Source organism: Sylvia atricapilla, chromosome 1 (assembly GCF_009819655.1).
Source record: "Sylvia atricapilla isolate bSylAtr1 chromosome 1, bSylAtr1.pri, whole genome shotgun sequence".
In the NCBI taxonomy this organism is placed as follows: domain Eukaryota; kingdom Metazoa; phylum Chordata; class Aves; order Passeriformes; family Sylviidae; genus Sylvia; species Sylvia atricapilla.
The window spans coordinates 56,755,681-56,778,807 of record NC_089140.1 but is presented as its reverse complement, the minus strand read 5'-3'; the positions used below and the strand labels follow the sequence as shown (position 1 = coordinate 56,778,807).

Genomic DNA, 23,127 nt, shown 5'->3' with positions numbered 1-23,127 from the left:
ATGAGACTGGGTCATTTCTCCAAGTCAGTGTCATTACTTAAGACTGGGTTTGGAGTTGAGACACTTGGCAACATGCTGTCACTGCTAAACATGCTTCTGCACAGCTCGGGAGTCCTGTGTATATAGAATAATTGTCCACAGTAAACCTTGTGCTGTGTTTCTTGACTGAACAACAGCTTTGAACTCTGTCTCACTTACCTGTATAACTCGTCTTGATATTCAACTCTGTCCAGTGCTGGCTCTGCCACGGTGGGCCTCCTTGGAGGTACGAGATCCTCTGTCCTACAAAGTGTATGAGTACCTGCTAGGAGGGAGGCCTGTCAAATGCCACAGTGAGTCTCAAAGACTGACTGAACCAGCCTTTCTGTTGAGGGACTCCCTGTCTACGAAGGCCAATGCACTTTACATCTTACATTTTGGTTGCAAGATGTGTATCAAGAGAACTTGTATCATCACATACTTTTGTCCCTGAGTATTTCCGATTAAACAGTTTCTCCTGTGGAAATGAGGCAATGAGTAGGCTGTGTTTGAATAGTTTTCTGATTCAAAAATTATTTCAGACAGAAACAGCAGAATGTTGAGGATGTTTGGTTGGGATTTCTACTCTGACTGTTGCTGAAGCATCATGAAGTTTGTAGTGCCGTATGAGCAGGCATATTTTCTTGATAAGGGAATGCTAGATAAGAGAAGGGGAGCAGGGTTATGCATTCTCAGTCTTTTGCCCTACTTATTCCAGACAGTCTCCAGATGCCACTCTGAGAGTGCCGCTTTTGAGAGTTGGAAAGTTGTTTGGCTAGGTGCTTTCACATGTGCGCATACAGAAGTGCACAAAAAAAGTAGGCAACGAGATAATATTCAGGTATTTCTTATGACAAGCCTGTGATTTTTCAGGACAGTGGAGAACTCTGTCATCTTTTAAAAGAAGACTGACCAGTAAAGTAGTAATGAAGTTGGATCCTGGAAATAGCCACAGTCATGATTTAGATTGTGTTTTCAAGGGCTTCATAATTAGTTGTATTGGTTAACATTTTTTCTTTTTTTCCACCTTTCAGGTTTATATTTTCAGAACGGACAGACGATCAGGCTCTCTAATAAAAATTTTTCAGGCTTCAGGAAAAAAGGTGAGCATTTATATATCTGTGTGTTCTATTAAGAGCTAGGGAGGGGGGAGATAATGGCAGTAAACCTGGAGCATCATTTTCATTCCACTCCTCATAAGCAGTCCAGAAAATCCTGTTTCTTCTTATCCTCGAGAAGAGTTGAACCTATTTTACAGTATGCTGTTTCTTCTGTAGCAGTCGTGACTACTATGCAGTCATGCTCAATGACTACTATGCAGTCTTGCTCAATGCCCATGTGACTGATGTAAAAGGTCTTGCTGGAAATTGTACTAGTGGTTCTCTTTAGTTTTGTGTGACTGTAACAGTACCTCTGAGATGTAGGATGTGGGACACCAGGTGAGCCTGGATGCAGAGATTTGCTCTTAGTAGATGATACTGGGAGATATGTGTAACCTGGAGTTTAGTTTAATATGCAAAGCTCCAGTCTGTTTTCCTGTGTTGTGCTGTGACAAGGGGAATATTACAGCTACACTGTTTCGTGGAGAAGCAGTTTCATTGCCTTGATAGATGATGATTTTCCCCTTCCCACTATAAATCAACACTGGTGAAATGATACTTCTTATCTGGGGTCTCCTGTGTTATTCTGGAAGGAGAAGTAATACAGAAAAAAAAAAGTTTCTGGAGGCTTTTGGCTTGGTAAGACTTGCTACCTCAGGAAGACCCGAAGTGTTTGCTTGTATCCTCAGGCTGGGCATGTTACTATATCTTGGTATTTTTTTCCAGCAAGACAGAGCTGCAGTATTTAAAAACTTGCCTGGAATAGGGCATGTTAATTTACTGAATTTAATGAAATAAATTTAATGAAATTTAATGAAATAAACTACAAGAACGTGCAGGGGAATGGTGTGACTTGTATTTTAGGGCCTCTCCAAAATTTTACTTTCTCTGCACTAGCAGAATTACAGACATCTTTAAAGGAAAAGACCTCCCAGTTCATCCTGGGCATGTCCTGTGTTTGATTGCTTCCTGTTAATTTCTTTCCCTATTGAGTTTTCAGTGTCCCTAAGGTTGTGCTTCTGACTATTCCTCAACCACGTAAACAAAGCCATCAGGAAATTTCCAGGTCTTAGCCAAAACCTTTCCCTTTTTCAATTTAATTGCTTTACTCTTATATGTAACTTAATTAATCAAGTATTTGCATCATTCAAATACTTCTAAGTTCTTTTTAATTAGTATCTTCTTCTACAAATTCTCTAAAATTCAAATGAGAATTTTATTTTAAAAAGAAGGCTGTGCTAAGTCATCTTATTTGTTTGATTGTTGTTTTTTGGGGTTTTTTTTGTGGTAGAAGCAAAATCAGACCTGCTCAGCAATGAGCATTTCTTGGAAATGAACTCTCACAAAATGCTACATCCTCCCCAGTGGTGTTAAAGTTCATTGCTCTGACATTGGTAGGCAGATGTAAACAGCAGGCCCATTTGTTCCTTTTTTTTTTTTTTTTTTTTTTATTAATGGAAGCTGAATTAGGAAATCAAATGCTGACAAGAAAAAGAAAATTCAGTTCCTTGTTACAAATGTTAAGTGTTCAAACTTCAGGTTCTTACCTGAACTGTGAGTGCTGTGAACTCACCCATGCTGCAGATATACCATGTTGCAGTTAAGTAAATAATAGCTTTTCTTCCTGAAAACTGCCTGAATACATAATAAATGCTTTTCATAACTTTTGTTCCTTTCCCATGAAAAATTTCTCCATGAAAAATTTCTTTTAAAATCTTTTTGGATTAAAAAAATAAACAAAAAATCCAGAAGGGAACTTAAGGTACAGAAGAACTGGAATCAAATGGTATTTGAGGTCCCACTTTAATCCACACAAAAATCTGCATTAATAAACTGAATGCTATTCTTCAATCATTACATTATATATTTAGCAACTTTCAAATCTTACAGTCGCATAGGATAGAGTTGCTGCTGTCCATCTTCTAGCATGCCCAGTAGCTCTGGTTAATGCATGTTAACTTACAGGCATGGAGGATGGTAGGTCAGAGATCTACATGAGGAATGTTAAAGCATTCAAGAACATAAATAATTATTTCTTTAACATCAGTTTTTACTACTTGTAGGAAACAGCATACAATTTCAAATATGAAGTGGTATCTTTTCCAGTTTCCTGCTGAAGCAGCTTTAATTTTGAGGCTACAGTCTGTAGTTGATTTCAAAGAGTATGGCTTGTGTTACCTTAGCAGAAGTGAATGAAATAAGGGTGAAATATCATTCTTGCTTTTGGTTTCCTTCTTGTGTTTAAATGTGTTTTGAAATTTGTGATGTGGGTGCTGACTGGGAGATAGTCTTTGATGTTCAGTCATATAAAAAATAATGAAGTGAATTTAATGTATTTCTTTATTTTAAGCAATTAAGTTTATTGAGCAATAAGAAGTGGAGATTGAGAATACATTTGTTCTGTATCAACTGAAAAGCTTTTATTGAAAGTCTTTATTTCTGTATCAACTTACCTGCCTGTACGTGGGAGGAAAGGCAATGATTAAGACCCACAACCCAGTACACCTTTGACAGTGATTGATACAAATAAATACAAATAGAACAGGGAAAGATAGTCTACAATCAAGATGTAATCTTAGATACCTGTTTTCATGGCCTTCTGCCTATTTTTCTTTTTTTTTCTTTCATTAGTTCTTTAAGGTATCCCCAGATCATCTGTGGTACCCAGCTTCAAGGAAGTTTGGCACTGGGCATGAATAATCACTGTCTAGGTCTGGTTTGGGAAACTCATTTCACCCCTTCCTAGTTTTAAGCATTTGACAAGCAAAAGCTAGTCTAAGAAAGCTCTTTAAGTGTCTCACTTAGATATGTCTCAGAGTTTAACTTCAGTTCTGCTGGTGAAACATCCAGGCTTGATGCACTGTTATAGTAAAATGTTTTCATTTCTTCCAGAATTATTCCTAAAGCTATCTCTGTGGGGGTGCTTGTGAGCGATAAAGCAGCAAATAGTTTTGTGAAACTAGAAGAATAACTAAATGAAACAAAAATCACTCTTCTATGATTTCCTCCTGTGTGTGGGCAGATACTGAATGCTTTGTTGTGACTCAACTTGGTTACAGATGGGCTCTTACTTTGGCTCCTCCTTATGTGCAGTTGATCTGAATTCTGATGGGTTGTCAGACCTGCTGGTTGGAGCACCTATGTTTTCTGACATCAGAGATGAGGGTCAAGTCACAGTCTATATCAACAGAGGAAATGTGAGTATGTACAGGAAGTGACTTGGTAAGGAATGAGGGTGTGGGTCCCTGGCAAGGTAGTGCTTATGTCCTTCCAGCCCTGCATGGTGAAACTCATCTCAAATAAGTGGGGGCTCTGGAGGTCTCTAGCAAAGCATGAGGTCACAGGAAGACTCATCTGGTATTGTTTGCCAGATGCCAGCCCATATTTATCACAGCCCATATTCATCACAATAAATCTTTCAAGGAGATCTGAGAAAGTCTCTGGTTGTATGTTGAAACTTGGTGGCATTTGTGGCTTGATGTGGTTTTGATGCCAAAACCAAGTAAGAGTCAGCAGCTTTGACTGAGTTTCCTTTCTGTTTTGGGTGGTCAGTAAAGCCTAAAACAAAAATTACAACACAAATGTTGGAGAATTGATGAAGAGAAGAGAAAGCAAAGATTGAACTCATGGTACTTTCACATTATGCCCATGTAGATATTATAGGGGAATTTGTTATTACCTGGTACTGTTAGATTTCGCATGACCTAACAACAGTTTTGGAAAAACCTGCATTGGCAGACTTTGTTGCATTGGCTAACCAAGACCATTCTCATGTTCTGTTTATAGGAAAACAATGGTTGCTTACATACTATTAAATATTTATTATTCAGGTCCTAAAGCTGCTATCTTAAAGGAAGAGTTGTTACAGACTAAAATGAAATTGACTTTTATTTCATGAAGTTTGACTTTATTTATGCTAAACTTCAAATTCACCAGAAGTCCTAGCATATTGGACACTTGAGAAGTGTTTTTGCTGTAATTTTATTTTTTATTGCTTGTCCTGTATTGAGCTATACTTTTTCAGTTTTATCCACAGGACATTCCACCTTTTATGTTGCAATGTTGCTGTGGGCCCTCAGGATAGGGTCCAGAATGCCAAACAGCTAGCCAACATTTCCTGCTCACAGTGAGAGTATACATGAATTAATTTTTATCTTCTATAAAATAGCCAACAAGGTAGTATGTGTTTCTTATACTCCTACACCAGGAGTATTAAGCACAAGCAATGGCTTGCAGGATTGTGGGCTTTATTTTGTGCAGTGGACATTTTAAACTTTGTTTTGATGCCTTTTTCTTGGATGTAAAAATCAAAAGCCAGACACGGTTAATGGATAAAGGGTTTTTACCTTAGTATTTAGTGAGGATCTTTATGGTGCACCACTTTGCCAAGGTGGAATGTGCCAAAATGCACACACCTGATAGATCATGTATACAGTTTTACAGACTTTGCAAATTAACATATCTAACACAGATGCCCCAATGAGAGGTTAAATGAATAGCATGATATCTCCCCATCCTGAAGAATTCCCACTTGGAGGGGCCTCATCCTAATTTACAGGGTTTATTCTAAAGAGGACCTTGGACCTTGGATAGTGTAGCTTTTCTGGCCTCCAAGTGTGAGGCCTCTGGGATGTTTGGTCTTCTGGCCTAACAAAATACCAGGATTATGCTAAGTTATCAGACTGAAGGAATGACAAGTATGCATGCTAAGAGCATTGAGGATACATAAAAGGTATACAAAAGAAAAAGCAAAAAATTATCTTGGCATTGGTTTCATTCTGCAACCACCATTGCTTAAGAGGTTGTTGCAGAGGATCAGAGAAAACTGTATTATAAAAGAAGCATGCATAGTGATGTTACATTTAAAATTCTTATATTTTGCCCTTTCCTGTGAGAATTGCAAAGAATTGAGTCATACATACAGGCTGGCATGTCTTTTCTCTGTTGTGTTTCAATTTCATTATGTGGGATTTTCTTAAAGTCAGCAACTCCTTGCAGCTAAATAAAAGATTTTAGTAGATGTTCCAGAGGATAGCTTATTCTCATTCACAAAGGAAGCCAAACCAAAACAACCCTAAGGTGGATACAGACTTAGATTGTGTAACTCATTTTTTTTTTCTTGTGGAAATGTTCCTTTCCCCTGAAAGGAAGACTGCAAGTAAATGAAACTTACGTATCTGACTGGAAGGTGGGTGGGCAAGAAATACCAGCGCCATATAAGGCTTCTCATGGAACAGTAATACAAAGTTACTTAATTTTCAACTTCCCTCAGTCTCTTTATTTCATTAAATATATTTCCTTATTCCTAATTTAAGAAGGCTTTTGGAAGACTTTGCTTTAATCCTTCTGTCTTGAACTTAAAATTTTTTAAATCTAATTACCAAATGGATAATTGATAAGGGAAGTCTTTGCTTAGGGAAAAATACTCCTTAGCTCACTGGAGTTTAGCTGAATAAACTTGGTATGGGGATTTTGGTCCTTGGATGTAGTCTGTCAGTAGAGCAAGTTCGGGGCTGTTATGTTTTAGGCATATGTAAACTTTCATGATTCACCAGTCCCTGTGACTGCATTTAATTACGTCTCTGAATTACTGTTTAGTTAATTTGGTATTTTGGTTAAGTCATGCAGTCTTTTGTATTCCCCTTACCTTTAAAACTAAAATCCAGAAGGATTAAAACACAAGTAAAATAGTTTTCTAGAGCCCAGGTAGTCTGACTGCCTCTGAGAACAAGAGGCAGGCTGCAGCTCTACCCAGGTCATTCCCACATCACATGGGCAGCTTCCATGGGGAAGGCTTGTCTCATCCATGGCTTGCACCGTTTTCCTGACTCTGTTTTATTTCTTACTTGCTAGGGAGTGCTGGAAGAGCAGCTCACCCTGGACGGTGACAGTGCCTACAATGCACACTTTGGGGAGAGCATGGCTGCCCTCGGCGATATTGATGACGATGGCTTCCCAGGTCAGTGCCATTTCCTCCGTGGCTGTTTCTCCATAAGTGTGAGCAACACTGGTGGCACTGTCAGTCTTGCGTAGTCTTTGCTTATCCAGACCTGACTAGCACCTAGGTTCAACCTAAGGATAAATCTGCCTGCGTAGGATTTGTGTACTGGAGTGTTTTGTAGCTGACTGTCCTTGATGTTTTTTTTTTTAGTTTGTGTCTGTGCAGGTCACATTAACATTGTTTTGCTTTCATTGCTGTTGTATTTTCTTCTTTCCTGTACGGCTTATAAAAGGCTTTAGATAACCTCACCCTGAACAAAACAGAAACCTATGTCTCACTTCTTTCTTCTTGCCCATTTCCCTGTGTTTCTGGTTTTGTTGACATAATCTCATTTCTTATCAAGAAGTGTAATTCAGAAGTAGCTTCTCACTCTTGATAGCACATGGCCTATTAATTTCTCTCTTTTGCTTTGTTCTCCCCCTGCTCCATTCTCAGGGTGTTCAGTGTGAGACCCTATGCTGTGAGAGCAGTAGGTGTAAACAAAATGTTGATGCTCCTTTTCTGCCCTGGTTTCTGGAAGTGCAGATTAAGGACTTCTAAACAAAGGCCTGCTTAGTGTGTGTCTGGATTTATTTCTTTTGGGCCACTCAGGACGCAGTATCTCATTAAGCCTAACCCAGCCTTGTTGCAGGTTACCCTCACAAATCGTGAGCATGCTCTTCCTCTGCATCTGGACATGCACTTGTGTGTTCTTGCTAATATTTGTAGTCAGTCACGGCGATGGTGAGACTGCAGGAGTTGGATCAGTCCATGGGTACAAAGCAATCGTGAAAAGCTTAATTTTAGCAGATAGCATAGTCACTAGATCCAAGTAGGAGAGCAGAATGGTGGGATTGTGCTTTCTGTAGGAGTTTGTTGTTAAATTGGATCAATTGTAATTGAAAAATCCACTCTCAGCAGTCGTGTTTTAATTCTTGCCTATCCATTTAATATATCCAGCCTCTTTGTGTAGCCTTGGATTTTCAATCAACCTTAATGTACTGCTGCAATAAATATTTCTCCAGTCTTGTATTTGTTCTCAAAGCTGATGTTCTCACGGATTGAAGATTTGGTTATGAAAGGATTCTAAATTCACTTTTTTGAGTATGGTTACTTGCTTATAAACATATTTTTGTAATAGGACATGTTTCTAATTAGGCATAACGTCTGATTCTGTCAAACATACATATGTGTATAAATTCATATGGGTTTGTGTATTTTTTAAGTTTATCTTAACATGAGCTCTTAATTAAAGCAAACAAGTTCCTTCTGTTCAGGTTCATATAAGCTGCTGATCATCTTTGTCATGGGGAGCTGTTTTCCTCTGGATAGCTGCATCCTAAAATTAGGAAAAAGTTGGATTAATAGAATGGTTTGTGAAATCTACACTGTTTTACAGATGTTGCCATTGGAGCGCCTAAGGAGGATAACTACATAGGAGCAGTGTACATTTACCATGGGGATGCCAATGGTATTATACCTAAGTACTCTATGGTATGTGACACTATTGTTTATGATCCCTATTTGAAAGTCACTTTCCCAGGACCCACAGAAATAAACCATACTTAAGTGTCCCTTAATAGGTAACCTTTTCATAGCTCTACATCCTTTACTCAGCCCTGGTTTGAAGATGGTTTCTCCCGAAGTTTGTCTATATTTATGCTGAAAGGTAAAATTATGTTAGTCAGGAGATATTTTTTTACTGTCTTTTGTTACAGCTGTCAGCTATATCTTCTTGAAGCAAGCAGAGTCTTAAAAGTTGAGTGTTAGTTTAGAGATAGTACTAATGCAGAGGAGAAATTAAAACCCTGGAAAGGTTGAGCATGCAAATTATGGAGAGGCCTGTGGGAAGTTGGGAGGCTGCAGATTCTTCCTGTAGAAACATACTTCATAAGAATGAAGGGTTACTGACTGTTTTTTTGTGCTTCTTTATCCACCTTGTTGGTCTTCTTGCATTCTGACAGTATCTCAGAAGGCCATTCTTAGGTGTCAACCCCCTTACACACTTATTATGAGGTAAAACCTTGTTTGGGATATGCTATGGTATCTTACGCAGAAATGATACAGTGCAATTTAGCTGCTGTAGCCAGGCAGTAGAGAAGATAAATTTGTGCTCATGCTGCCCAACATGTGTCTCATAGTCTCCATCAAGCACATTTCATTGTTCTGAAAGCCTGACTCTGCCCTCCCTCTGTGTGTTTGAAGTTCTGGTCGTTTTGTTTTGTTGCTGGGTGGGATCCTTCATAGTAGATCAGTTTATCTTAAATTAAAGAGTTCAGTGGTTATATTGGCAACTCTTTCAGCAGAATATCAAAGTTTAGTCCTTATTCCTTTACCATGTATACGGCATGCACTGCTTTTGGAAAAAAAGGAAGTTAAGTGATTCTTTTATGCATTTTAGAAGTATTTATAATGTGCAGCATGTGAAGGATTCTGCCTGATTTTTGCCAAGAGCCACTGGTATGGAGGCTCTTCTCTGAAAACCCCAGAGCTTTCTAGCTCTTGCTGAAAAAGATCAGATTTTTTTTTTTCTTGGTTTGGTTTGATTTTTAGTTCGGTGGGAGGGAGTTTTGTTTTTATTTTATTTTATTTTATTTTGGTTTTGGTCATTCATGGGAAAATTTCACATTTTTTAAAGAGGACAATACATGTCTCTCAGCTTGGTCATTGGGAAAACACCCAGCTTAAGTGTGTGACAGGGTATATGGTTATTTACTCTTGATAAAACGTTCCTGTCATTGTCCCATGTCCTGAGACAGCGAAGGGGGCACTGCTTGCAAGCATTGTCTCTGTGCCATTTCCCACTGTCTGGTGAAGGGCACTAGACACACTGCTGGTTCAAGTCCTGTGTGGAACCAAAACTGTGTAACAACTTCAGCTCTTTACCTATCTGCCCTAGATTTGATCCTGGAGGTAGAAGACATTTTGTATCTTATTATATATTCCTGATCCCTCTTAATGCTGTGGAGTTCCTTTTGAAATAAGCTGTGAGAGATGGAGGGGGGTCAGCCCAGCAGGGTATATATTTTCACCCTTTTAATTTTGTTATCCCTTCCTCCTCCCTCCTTCTGCTTTCATCATTTAAAGTGCTAATAAGTGTTGTTCTCTGATGTCGCTTCAGCAGCTTCAGTGGCAGCTATTAGCAGAAGCAACTGACTTGGCTTTGTGTCCTGCTATTTTCATTTATGCTACTTAAAAGCAGCGTTGTTCTTCTGTCTTGTAGGCTGAAAGAACCTACAGATGTCTTTTGGGTGTTTGTGGGTGGGATTTACCACCCTAACTGGGATCCCTAAGAATGAAATGTGAGTGTGATGTGAGGATGAAGTTACTTCCTGTTGTTTTCAGCTTACCTGCCCACAAGTAGAATAAAAGATCTGTACCCAGAGGAGCACTGTTCTCCTTTTAAACTAACTGTCAGAATATCTTTCTTACCTTCAACTAGTCTTTTTTTCCCATAAATTTCCTGCCTGATCTTTTGTCCAATATTAATTCTTGTGGGAGGGCCAGGAAAATTGGTCACGTGTCACAAACAGTGAAGCACCTCCAACAGACTTAAAATTACTTCATGATTTCCTCTGTCTGTAACTTCTGCAATTCAGAACAGAAGTTGATTTGAGTTCAGGTCTTGCATTAGTGGCCCAGAATAATTGAAAGCTGGGAGACTTCTGATTGCCTTCTTAGAAAAAGAAATTTTGATATGTTAATTTGCTTCAGACAAAGGCATTTACAATGCGAATCATTTAGACAAAGTTTTATGTTAGTAATTAAAAAAAAGAAAAAAAACTATGTTAGAAATTAATTAATCTTTGTGTTGGGGAGGCAGAAATGAGATGCAACTTCCAAACTGACAGAAAATAATCTGTAATAGATGATGGAAAGCTGAATTTCCAAGAGGGATGAGAATTAATCATTTTGAATTTGAGTATGCTGGCAAACTTAGTGAAAAGAAATGATTCTGCCTGATTTTCTGTTTAAACTAATCATTAATATTGTCAAGATGCTGCTTAAAACTTTTCTTCACAGAAATTAAGGTAATAAAAAAAATCTCTTGGGTGCAGATATGTTTTTTCCTCATGCAGTAATCTGTTTGATGTTGCTCATTTTGCTTGGGTCTGCACAAGTATTGTAATGCAGGTGTGGGTTTTTAGTCTGAGTCAACACTGGTCTCCTACTAGCCGGGAGCAAAAGGGCAGTCAACAGTCTTCCTGTTAGGGCTGTGTGAGTGAAGTGCAAGACAGCAGGTGTGTAGCATTTCTGGCCTACAGAAGAGAGACTCAGTGGCCATGAAAATCCTGCTTGAATGTTTTGAGATATTTTTTTGTTTTGGTAAGGGTTTTTTTAGAGAATTTTTTGTGTTAATGACTAATTTTGCTTGTGTGTTTTCTACTGCAGAAGCTGTCTGGGCAAACAATAAACCCAAAGCTGCGTATGTTTGGCCAGTCCATATCAGGGGGAGTTGATATGGATAGCAATGGTTATCCAGGTATGTTGGCTACCATAACAATGAGAGCATCACAAAAACACAGCAGCAGACTGAGAAAACAGCAGAGCTGGTTGTTTTCAGGCTGCTAGTTCCTGCCGTTGCAGGTGGTCAGTGAAACTGAGCTACTTTTTCCGTTTCCCTTCTGCCACTCAAAACTCCTGATAAAAATTTTAGGTGATTGGCTTATACAAGTATTTGGACAGTCACAGTGGTTGAAGGTTCAGTATCTGAACAAGGTTTTAAGTTTTTGGGAAGCTGCTCTGTCAGGATGGCAATCTTAAAATAAGCCAGAAAGTAGACAATAATATAATAGTAGTAATAAAAGTCAAACTATGAAGCAGAAGTGAACATCATAGGACTAATCCTTCAGTTACAAGACATATGACATAATGATATTCGAAGGGAGAAACTGGCTAAATCAGAAAAAGGTTTTTTAGATTCATGCTATGTGATTTAACAACAGATTTGAGAGAACTGAATTTTATGCCTCCTTTGTAACTGCCTCAATGTTACAAATGTTTCAGATATGACTGTTGGAGCCTTCCTGTCAGACAATGTGGTACTTCTGAGGTGAGATGTCTTTTTCATTCACTGTTGTCTTCTTCTGTTTTCTGTTTATATTTTCTGTGATCTAAGTCCAGTTTCTTCCCTAGTTTATTGTGGCCAGAAGAAGCAAGCTGGATTACTTTTAAAGAAAAAAATTAAGACATGAACAATGTCAAAGAATGCAATCTAATTTGAATAGAATAGTGGGGGATGATAATAGCAGGATAGTACCTGGTCTATAAAGAAAAAGGGTTAGAGCTGAAAGAAGATGTGTTGATCTCACTGCCTCTTCAAAAAGGTTGCTTCTGACTTGTGACAAGGCTTTTTTATTATTCTGATGTTTACATAAAGTAAATCAATTGTGATTAAAGAGAATGCAGCTGAGCAAAAAATTAGCTGTGTAGGATGCCAGGATGTAGTTTTGCAGATATATACACACACATACATACACACACACATATATATATATGTATACACAGTTTTGCATATATATAATTTTATAATGGGATGCGGAGTGAAATAAGAGTCTTTGAGGAAATGAAATATGGATATATTTTCAGTGCATACAGGAGATGGGCTGCTGTTTCAAGTTTGTGAATGAAGCATAATTGCTTGCTCAATGTGATAGAGGTGGGAGAGCTTGTTCACCAAATTATGCAGGCGGAGAGTTAGAGTGCAAGTGACCTGGGTTACAGAGTGGAAAGTCAGATTTTTGTCAGTAGCTCCTTTGTTACACTTGCTAATATTACATAAAAAATCCTTTCAATACTTAGATATCTTTAGGAACTCCTGCAACTTAATGGAAGATACAGGGATGGGGTGATCCTAGTCAGACAAATGCTGGAGCTACAGAACAGATGTGCCAGCCTTCTTCCTGTTCAAGGCAGGAGAAACTTTGCTGTTTCCATTTCAATTAGTTACACTGAAGAAAAAGGAGAGGGAGGGAAGAAGCACTCTTGATCATTAGCATGGCAGGTAGTCAAGCCTTTTGAAGAGTTTTCTGTTTCTTCATCATACATACAGAAAATGCTAATAAACTGCTTCTGTGAAAAGGTGTGCCATACCCCATATGGGAATTCACACTCTCACGTCTCTGAAACTGCTCGAAAGAAAACTGCATTTTTCACCTTCCTTGATGTTACTTGCAGAGAGGGGAAGACAAACTGAAAGACTTATTGTGATTAAAATCATATACATCACAACAGCATGATGACCTCTGTTTATGCATTCAGTTATGCTTCTGCAATTCAGGGGAAGTTAGTGCATTGCTGACTAACTTTGAGCTGCTTGATTAGTTGCTGTTACTGCCAATTATATTGTGTCTCTCTTGCTCTTAAAATAAAGAGCTCGCCCATGCACCCCCTTACCCTTCCCGTTTTGTGAATTCCTTTAACCAAAACCAACAAATGTTTTGCTAAGTGATATTTAAAGCCTTTGGTGGAAGCCTTTGAGGCAGATGCATTCTGTTGGTCGTGTGTATGGCTCTTTGACAGATGCATCAGGTTGCTTTTCCCCAGTGAATAACCAAGTGACATAACATCAAGGAAAAATCACACAGTACATGATAGCTGGAGAAATACTTTTTGAAGGAGAAATATTTTTCTAGATCAGTTACAGAATTACTATTTTATGTCTCCTTAAGCGTTCAGAAAGAGGTGTTTTTTTTTTTTTAAGATATGAAATGATCCTAGGACGCTGACTTTTTTTACTCCCTTTCTCCTACCGTATATATTTCTAAGGCTAGCATTTATTTTTATGCTCCATCTCAAAATGTGAATTTGCACTGTTGTTTCAGGCTGTGGTAAAAGAGTCTGAGCAGCTGTATTGGAGATTGATGTGAACCTTGTTCCAGTTCATATAAATTAGGTGTAACCACAAGCCCTGCTCTTTCTCCCTCTCCCCTGCCTGTAAATTTAAGTGGCTTGTGGAGTGAGTCCTGAAGTGGTTTACAAGCTCTGGCCTTGCATGGCTGCTGGGCCTACCTTAGAACTGAATCTGCTAGTTGCTGCACATTTTTCTTATCACTATAGTTGATTTTGGAAAAACATGTTCATCTTGAACAGGTACAGAATTGAAAACAGGAAGAATGATGCCCGTAATTTTTGGGCTGAAGTCCTGCACTGGAGATGGCTCAGGAGTTCTTGCATTTCTGGGTTGCTTTTCCCAATCAAGCTGCTGGGACTTCTGTGTTGTATGAAAAAGGAAACTGTTGAGGAATATGTTCAGTGCAGGTAGCTTGATGTGTGAATTGTAGATTGAGCTCTGGGTGGTGGGAGCCTGAAGCAAGAGGACACTCAGGGGCACTGAGACATCACAGGACCAGAGGGCTCAGGAGGCAGAGCAGAGACTTTTGTGTGCTTGGACTGTGAGGGTATAAAAGCCCACAGGGCCCTTTGTTTGGGGTCCCTCCTTGGAGGCACCACCTCGAGCTGTTTCTGTGTTACTGCACTGCAAATAAAAGGCTTTATGAAACTGTAAGAAACCTGGTCTGACTATTTGAGTGTGGTGTGTGTAGGAAGTCAAGGGAGGCACCTGTGAGCTCACTGCAGCCATACGATGCAGATGAGCTGTGGCCCCAGCAGTTAAAGTTCCTGGTGGTGGGAGTGACTGTCTGAGTGCCTCCTGGATGGTCAGACAGGGAAGTTTCCTTAGCAAGACACCTGTGCCTTAAGGCACTCCACTTGCTCTGTGATTCTGGCTGAGGTCTTCCTCAGCCAGGAGTATTGGTAGCAATGACCTCATGCTGGGGTTGCAAGAGTAGAAAGCTTTTGTTCACAGTGCACTGGATAATTCCTGAAATACAATTCAGGAGCATGATAAAAATATTCAGTCCTTGTCACTTGCCAGGATGGAATTAGCCAAACATTTCCTCCTCCAGAAAACATGGATGTGGTGTCTGTTGTCACTCTTATACTGTCAGAAAAATTATGTATGAATCCATCTCCTGTGGAAGACCTCGGTGCTCTCTCCTTGATTTTGAGGTCACAAATTTGACTCTAGACCATTCTGTAGAAACACACAGTCTCTTCCTACCTGTCCCTGTTCATCCAAGATGGTTAGCAACCAGTCTCATTTGCATGAATGTGTTTGCTGTTCTGGTAATTTTGTTATCCTCTTCAATCATCAGGAAGGCTTTATGCAACCTTTGCTGGAAGTGATTATTGTTATTACATATTATCAGTTTCCCCAGCTGCCTGCCTGCAGTCTGTATCTGAGCACTAAACTTAAAACTGACAGTACCACTTTAATTAAAATGCTTGTAGCCTTTTCCAGCTAAGTAAAATGCTAGTTCATTTTATAATTCAAATGTACTCTCTTTTTATTTTTTTTCTGTCTCGTTGAAATTGTGCAGTTTATCAAATTTACTTTCTTTTCCTTTCGTGGAGAATTTCCCTCTGAATTATCATTCAATTCTACTTCTCTGTTGATCTCCAGATCCAGGCCTGTCATTACCATGAATACCACCATTTTCCTGCCCATATCTATCAATATCACAGCTCCTCAGTGCCATGATGGTTTGCAGCCGGTGAACTGCCTCAATGTCACAGCATGCTTTCGTTTCAGTGGCAAGCATGTTCCCGCAGAAATAGGTAAGGTACCTGTGCCAGCCCTAGACAGGAGCACAGTAATGCACTGACCTGGAGTTGAGGTCTCTCTTTGTACTTAATGAAGGAGCTTCTGTGTGAAATAAGTAGTTTCAAGATGAACATGAGCCATAAAATCCCAGAAAGCTGGAGGCTTGAGAATTTTCTTGGGCATGTTTTTACCTTCTGATGAGGCTGATTTTTCATGAGTGAAATGAGGGAAATGTCTCCTTGGACTTACTGCAAGGATAGAGAACACAGCCTTCTGAGTTTATATTCCCTATCTCTTGATAATACATATCTGTATTCATATCCTCTATCAATGTTATTAGAAAACAAAGTATAATTTGCTCTGGATTAATAGTGTTTGAAAGTCTGCAAGGAGCTCTTGAAACAGACATGAGAATATCCTTTTCTGTGCATCAGTTTATCTGCTTGTAAAGTGATTATAAATAGCCCAGTATTTTACTGATTGCAAGAATATCTTCCACATTAATTAGTCTCTGTAATAGAGTTTCTCGAGTGAATGGAACTGTGTAATGTGTCGTTGTCCTAGCCTTTACATCTTGGCTCTATTAATACTGCTTATGTCTTACATTCCAGTGTTTGCAAATCTTAGCTGTTTTATGAAGTGGTATGGGATGGATACTTAAATATTTCTAAATATTTAAGGCTGAGGTCATTTTTTTTCCTGATGTTTCACCTTTGTCATGCCTTAAGAATGGCAGAGGACTTGCACTGTGCTGTTGAGGGAAGATGCCTCAGCCTCACAGCATGTTGTGTCTTGACAGCGATGCTGGTGAGGACCTGGGGGAAGCACTGCGTCCTCCTGCTCTGTGCCCTAACCTTTTTGAGCAGCTAGTTGGGAAGGGTGAGTGGTATCCGTGTACCCTCACCTGAGCCTGCTGCAATATTCTGTTTTTAATTAAGTCGGAAAAGGATTCTTTCTATTCCTTGAATTCACATGAAATGAGACCTACAAGCAGCTTGTCACTGTCACCTGAACAGCTTAAAGCAATGGAGTTACTATATTTAAGGTTCCTCTGTATTCTAATATATTGGTGCAACTGAGACTTCAATTTTGATTTTTACTTCCTCTAAATGCTGACTTTTTTCTTCCCTGGAAATGATGACTCTGAGTAGACAAATACATGCTTTGATAAAGGTTTTTTTTTACTACCCACTACTCTGTCGTTACAGAAATGCATTTCTGAAGGCTCCTGAGGTTTTAATTCCTCTCTGAAAAATTGCAAATAGATTTTTGGAATATCTAGGTGTTCTTATGTTCCTGGGGTGCTATTTAAAATGTTTTATTTTCTTTAATTTCATATCTTTGGGCCTGTGGAAGTAAACTGCCTTTATTCCAATCTAAATATTGGTTTCCCTTGTTTTCTAAAGACTTATCTTCCTGTTCATCATGTCTTATAAGAGGTAGTTGAATTCCTCTGTATCATCATACAAACTGTACTTCCCATGATTTATTGGGTAAAAGCACACATGTATATTCTTTGATGACTAACTTCCATTGTGTTACAAGGAACTTTTTTATTAAACAGGTTATTATAAACTTCAACCTTTGCCCTTTCATACCATGCTTCTAACAAAGTGATTTTTCTTGAAAATGTTACAGCCAGAACTATCTGACTGTATAAAACCCCTTCAGGATATGATTTGGATAAAATGTCTCAAATCAGCTTTCAGTTAGTATTCTAGCAGTCAGGCCATTTTAATTACATTGCAGTTGAAGAATATCAATTAATAAAGGATGGAACAATTACTGGAAATATTGTAGTGATTCCTTTCCTGCATGGTTAAATGTAGAGGGAAAAACCCTAGAATATCCCTGTTAATGCATTGTTATGCAGTTCAGACTTTGAAAGGCTTATGGAGGTGTTAAAATGCTATGCCAGAATTTTGTGGCCATAAGTGTTGGGAATGTCTCACCCTCAGATGTCTGGGTGCATTTTGTTAAATCAGACTGCAAGAATGCAGTGCTCTTCTAGACTTGCACTCCCCCAGGGCTCGTCAGCATCATCTCTCAAGATTACTGCTTACTGGTGTAAAGTTGAGTATTTCAGCTGCTTTTGGGCAGCTGAAATTGGCCATCTACTACATAACATTCAGAAAATCACGCGGAACATGCATGCAGCATTCTCCTGTGGCAAATGTGTGTCTTGGGTATTTATTTGAATGTGTGGTTATTTTGTCAACAAGAATGGGAAGAAAAGTCATCTTCATCTAGCACTGCCTCATACTTGCATTTAACATTACCTACCTTTTTTTTTTTTTTTTCTCCTTCGAGCGGTAGTTGCAATACTACTGGTCATGAAACAGCCGAGGGTCTGTGTTTATGGGTACTGTTTGATACTGCAAATGACAGTACAATTTCCATTAAATTGTTTCTTGCAGACAATAGTTTTCAGAAGGATGAATTTATTGTTGAAGTGTTTTTTGCCTGAACAAAGAGCCATGGCCAAGTGAAACATGTGCTCTGCACTTTGTGCCACACTCTGTCTGACCCTTCACTCTGCCTCAGTATTGCTGGAGACCTGGACATCTAATTGTACGCTTCCTGGCAGGGACAGTCTCCAGTATGTTTTGGACATACTAGAAGTACGGCATTTTAAGTTCTCATTCTTTTATCTCAGAATCTCACTTAAACTGTTCCTCCCTCACTTGAGGGGTCATTGCTTTATCTCCCCTGCGGTTTTTATGTCACCAGGAAAGACAGATTAGAGGAAGGCCTTTCTTATCTTGGATGAAAAGGTTTCAGCCTGTTCAGACTGTGTACTTCTGTGTGACCAGGACAAGAAAGAGGCTGCTGGTATCTCTGTGCATCAAGTTCTTCTTCTCCCTGAAGGAAAATGGAAATAAACTTGTGTCTGCAGTTGTTGAGATCCGGTTATTAATGTGATTAGAAATGCCTCTGCCCAAACTGAGGTGCAAACAAGATTGCATGCCAAAGTCAATAGTATAGGTTTTATTTGATAGTAAATATGAGAGAGAGAAAGAAAGAATGAAATAGAGAATAGGTGGGAGGAACAGAAAGAGAGTGACAGAATAAAGAAAATACCATCATCTGTGGATCCCAATGCTGTTCCATTGATCCTCTCCAGCTGTTCTTCTTGGTGTCGATGGTCCCCCTGAAAGCATCTGTAGGGAGGGGTGAGCTTCAATGGCTCCTCTGTAGAGTTTTGCTATAATGAGCAAAATTTGATATCAATGTTTGAGGCATGAACTATTTCAGTCTCTGACAACAGTCTAGATAATTTCCTCTACAATAATACCGATAGTAATAGTGCCAGTGTGAGAATTAGGTGAATTTTAGTGGCTATGAAAATGAAGAGTTTTGGTCATTTGACTAGAGTTAGGCAAATAGATATGTTAGAAATTGCTCCAAATTTTCTCCTGTACTCTTAATTTCAGCTGTACATTGCTTGTGTGTTGATCCATTTCTAGGGTAGTCCTCATGTCCCTAATACTGTTGCATAAAAGACTAGCTAGATTTAGTGTAGGATAATAAGTTGTTTGATATTTTTACTGTTTAAACTTATCCCTAGCACTGAAGAAAAATGCCTAATTTAAAATTTTGCAAAAGTAGGCTCGCATCTTCTAACCTGCATGCAGCTATAGTTTGGTGCAGGGATATTATTTCTGTCTGTCTCTCATTTTTCCAGTCTGTTTGGAGTCAGGCATGAGTCAGTGCTTACCCTCAGAGTGCCTCAGAAGCAGACGTGCTGCAGGGATGTGTTGTTCAGTGTATGGCGCAGTGTGGATGGCTCCCTACTTAGACCCAGAGACAACACTGTGAGAGAGGATTTGAAACAAGTTGGGAACTACTAGGAAAAAGAAAGCTTTTTGGAAGAGGATGGAGGGAATGTCCTATATATTCTCATTTGCTAGTGCTTTTTTTTAATGCTTTCATTACTTAAGAATTTTCTTTGCAAGCAAAGTTCATGAATCATTTTCTCCTCATAATTACTGGCAGAGACAGCAAAGAAACACATTCCTTTTCCAATGGCATTTGTAATTATTTAGTTAGTTCTTCATTTTTTCCATGTGGTGCCTCCCACTTACCATTCCCCCCCCCCCCCCCCCCCCCAGCAAATCAGTACTATAGCTAATAGTTTAGCAAGCACTTACAGATGTGCTTATTCCTGATGAGCATTTTGCCTCCTGCTGTTTGTGTGCTTTGTCATTATCTTGGAGGAAGGGATGTTCTCAGTGGTTCAGAGTGTGCAACCAATCCATTAGCACAGCCATCTGTGATTCATGTTGTTTAGCTTGTGGAATACCATTGCCTGATCTTTATCTCTTCTCACTCCTCACTGCTTCAGGGATACTTTCAGTCCTATGAGGTACTCTTGCATCATAAGTATATATATGCTGCTTAGGATGAAAATCCATTATGAAATGCCTGCTGCCATTCACTTGGTGCATTTCTGACTGGCTGGAATAGTTCACCGTGCCTGCTGGGTGGCAGCTATGTTGAAGATACAAGCAAAAATTTCTCAGAGGGAGCCATTATTAAAGTTTTTAAGCATTTAACTTAAGTTATGGAAAATGAATAGTCATTAGAAGAATTGAGCCCTTTTTCTGAGCTCATCAAATTCATGCCAGAGTTTTATTTTCATTGTATGAAGCTGGGTGGTAGATTCTCAGTAGAAAGAGAGAAAAACTCATTTAAAGCTGCTGGACAAATGTTTGAGGGCATTACTTGGAAGAGATAATTTGCCAGTGAAAACTTGCCTTACAACCTCCTACTGGAGTGAGCAGGAAGAACTTACACTACCAGCAGTGATATGTTTGGATGGTTATTCCTCAACCCCCCACTGCCCCAAGTTGCTAATTTTGGAAGCAACAAAGTTGTGTGTGGGAGAAGTATATGGTATGAATGCTAAGATTCATGCTAAGATGACTGCAAATCAATGAAAACAATTGTCAGGAAGTGCCACATCCTGGTTGACTTTTGCATGGTTTGTTCATGAAGAAAATCTAAGTTTTGTGGTTGCTGCTGTTTTTGTGTTGGGTTTTTTGCCTTTTCTGTCAGGAACACTGTTTAAACATTTTCTGGGTTTTTTTGTAGGTTTTTTGTTTGCTTGTTTGTTTTTTGTATGAAGGTTATGCATCAAGATGTGTTAAAGATCATTTCCTATGGGAAAGGATAGGCTGGGAATAATAGCAACAGGAAATATGGGAGTATGTTCATAATTGGATCTGGTTTTCTGTAGCTTCCCACAGGGAACTTAGTGATTGATTGAGGGCCCTCAAAGGTTGACCTTTCTTCAAGCACAGATGCCCTGGAGGCAACAGGATCCATTGAGAGGTGGCTGGAAAATACCTATTGTCTACTGACATCCTTTGTTTTCTTATTCTTCCTCCATTTTAAAACAGGTCTGAATTATAACTTGACCGCTGATGTGACAAAGAAGGAAAGGAGCCAGCAACCCAGAGTTTATTTTGTGACTTCTGGAGAGACAGCAGGGCAGATCACAGAGAAGTTGCAACTGTCATTCATGCAGGAAACATGCAAGCATTACCTAGCATATGTCAAGGTTAGTTCATTAATGTCCTTCCTTAATTTGGTCTTACTACATTCTGCTCTTTAAAAAGTTATTCAACCAATCAAAGTGGTGTTGCTTTGGTTTCAGATGTTTGATTTCCTGATAGGTAGAAGTTCAGAACTTGCTTGGCATGATTTGTCAGTCTGAGCACCTTCAAGACCTGGTGCCAGGAAAATACTTTTTTTTAATGTTTGATATCTCTCTCTCCCTCCCTCTCTCTCCCTCCCCTTCCTTCTCTCTCTCCTTTTGCTTTGTTTTGTTGCTACAGGTATTATTCGCAAGGAGACATTTTGTTTTATTAGGAACCACAGGTTTAGTTTTCTTTAAGGTCTGACCGCACAAAAGACTGGTGATACTATCTGCATGGGAATGGCAGGATAACATGGGGCCTGCAATGAAGTAGTTGGATTTGAAGAGCCCTGTGGATTTCTTCTGGGCTTGAAAGCAGCAGTGGGATAACTCAATTTCACATGCGTCATGGTCCTAGGGATACAGAGTGCTTTCTAGACTGAGACATAGAAAGGTTCTGTTTTTCCTGTGACAAGCTCTTCATCTAGAGCTTGCTAGGTCTGTAGTTGTCCTCATTTAGCAGATGTTGAAGAAATGTCACGCAGTTGCCATTGTTTTTAGTGTAAGCACAACAATTTTCTTCTATGCTAGAAATGTATAGAATGAATTTTAAAATTACATAGGAAGGACATTTATCTTTTAAACCACATAAATCTTACAAACATAATCTTTGTCACCAGTCCTTACCAAAGGACTTCTTCCCATAGATAAGTGTGACCTAAATTTGATGGATAACACATGACACTTGTTTTGATAATACAGCACATCCAGATTTTTCTAAATGTATAATCTTTTCCAGGAAGCTTTTTTATACCTAAAAACTTTGATAATGGAAGATAAAATTAATCCTTTGTCTCCATTAACATGTTGTGCATGGCTGTTGAGAGAAAATAAAATAAATAAGGGCACCAAGAAGGACATGCTGTTCTGTTAAATTGTGTGGATCTCTGTCAAGAAACTACATATCTTCCACATTTTGTTTCTGGAACAACCACTGTTTTCTGCTGTGGAAAAGCTTGTTAAAGAAAATGTAGGCCTCTAAGATTACCTTTACTTAGAAAATGCATCACTGAATTTACTAATGCTGGTCTTTCTCCAATGAACACATCTGATTAGACGTCAATTTATTGAGTTTGGATCAAAAAGAGCCATGTGCCTATCTTAATGCAATAATGATTTTTTTCACACTAGCTCTTGTAGTTTCTGGATATTACACAGAATTCATTAAAGAGCTACATATGCCCAAGAAACTCTTTAAATTGTTGTGACATTTCTAGCTAATTTTGGCAATGCAAAGGAAAAAATGGTTCTTCTGGAAAATTCCTGGGAGATTGGATTTTTATATGCAAGAGAAACATTTAAACATGTTTAAAAATACCAACAACTTAAAGCAAAATAGCTGGTTAACAAACAAGACCACTGCTTTTCTATGTGATATAAGCAGCCATATTCACTGTTGGAAGAATAGCAGGAAAGAGAGAATGTGAAGTAGTGGAGGAAGATAATCCCTTTGCTTTTCTGAAAAAGATGGTGTTATCCACAAAACTACATGACATTGGAAGTATCAAAGAGAGCCCTGCACACTCTGAAGGAGTGGAAATGGGTCATAATCACTGATACCCTTAAGTAATAGCTAGTAAAACAAACTCCCTGAAAAACAAACAAATAAAAAAAGCCCCTCCACACACTCCAACTGGAGTTCTCCTTAATTGCATATACTTGTGATGGAATGAGTGATTAAAAATATGTGGGCTTAAAATATACAAATATTTCATTGAGGCTT

General features: G+C 38.9%; 1 protein-coding gene across 1 annotated transcript in view; it reads left to right on the top strand.

Moving 5' to 3' along the window:
- Window positions 1–23,127, top strand: part of LOC136363757 (integrin alpha-9-like) — a 210,587-nt gene that overhangs the window by 26,296 nt on the left and 161,164 nt on the right. The window contains 8 exon segments of the mRNA XM_066323225.1: window positions 1,053–1,121; window positions 4,178–4,315; window positions 6,972–7,077; window positions 8,498–8,592; window positions 11,491–11,581; window positions 12,106–12,151; window positions 15,563–15,717; window positions 21,106–21,266. Coding sequence (XP_066179322.1) covers window positions 1,053–1,121; window positions 4,178–4,315; window positions 6,972–7,077; window positions 8,498–8,592; window positions 11,491–11,581; window positions 12,106–12,151; window positions 15,563–15,717; window positions 21,106–21,266 — 861 coding nt within the window.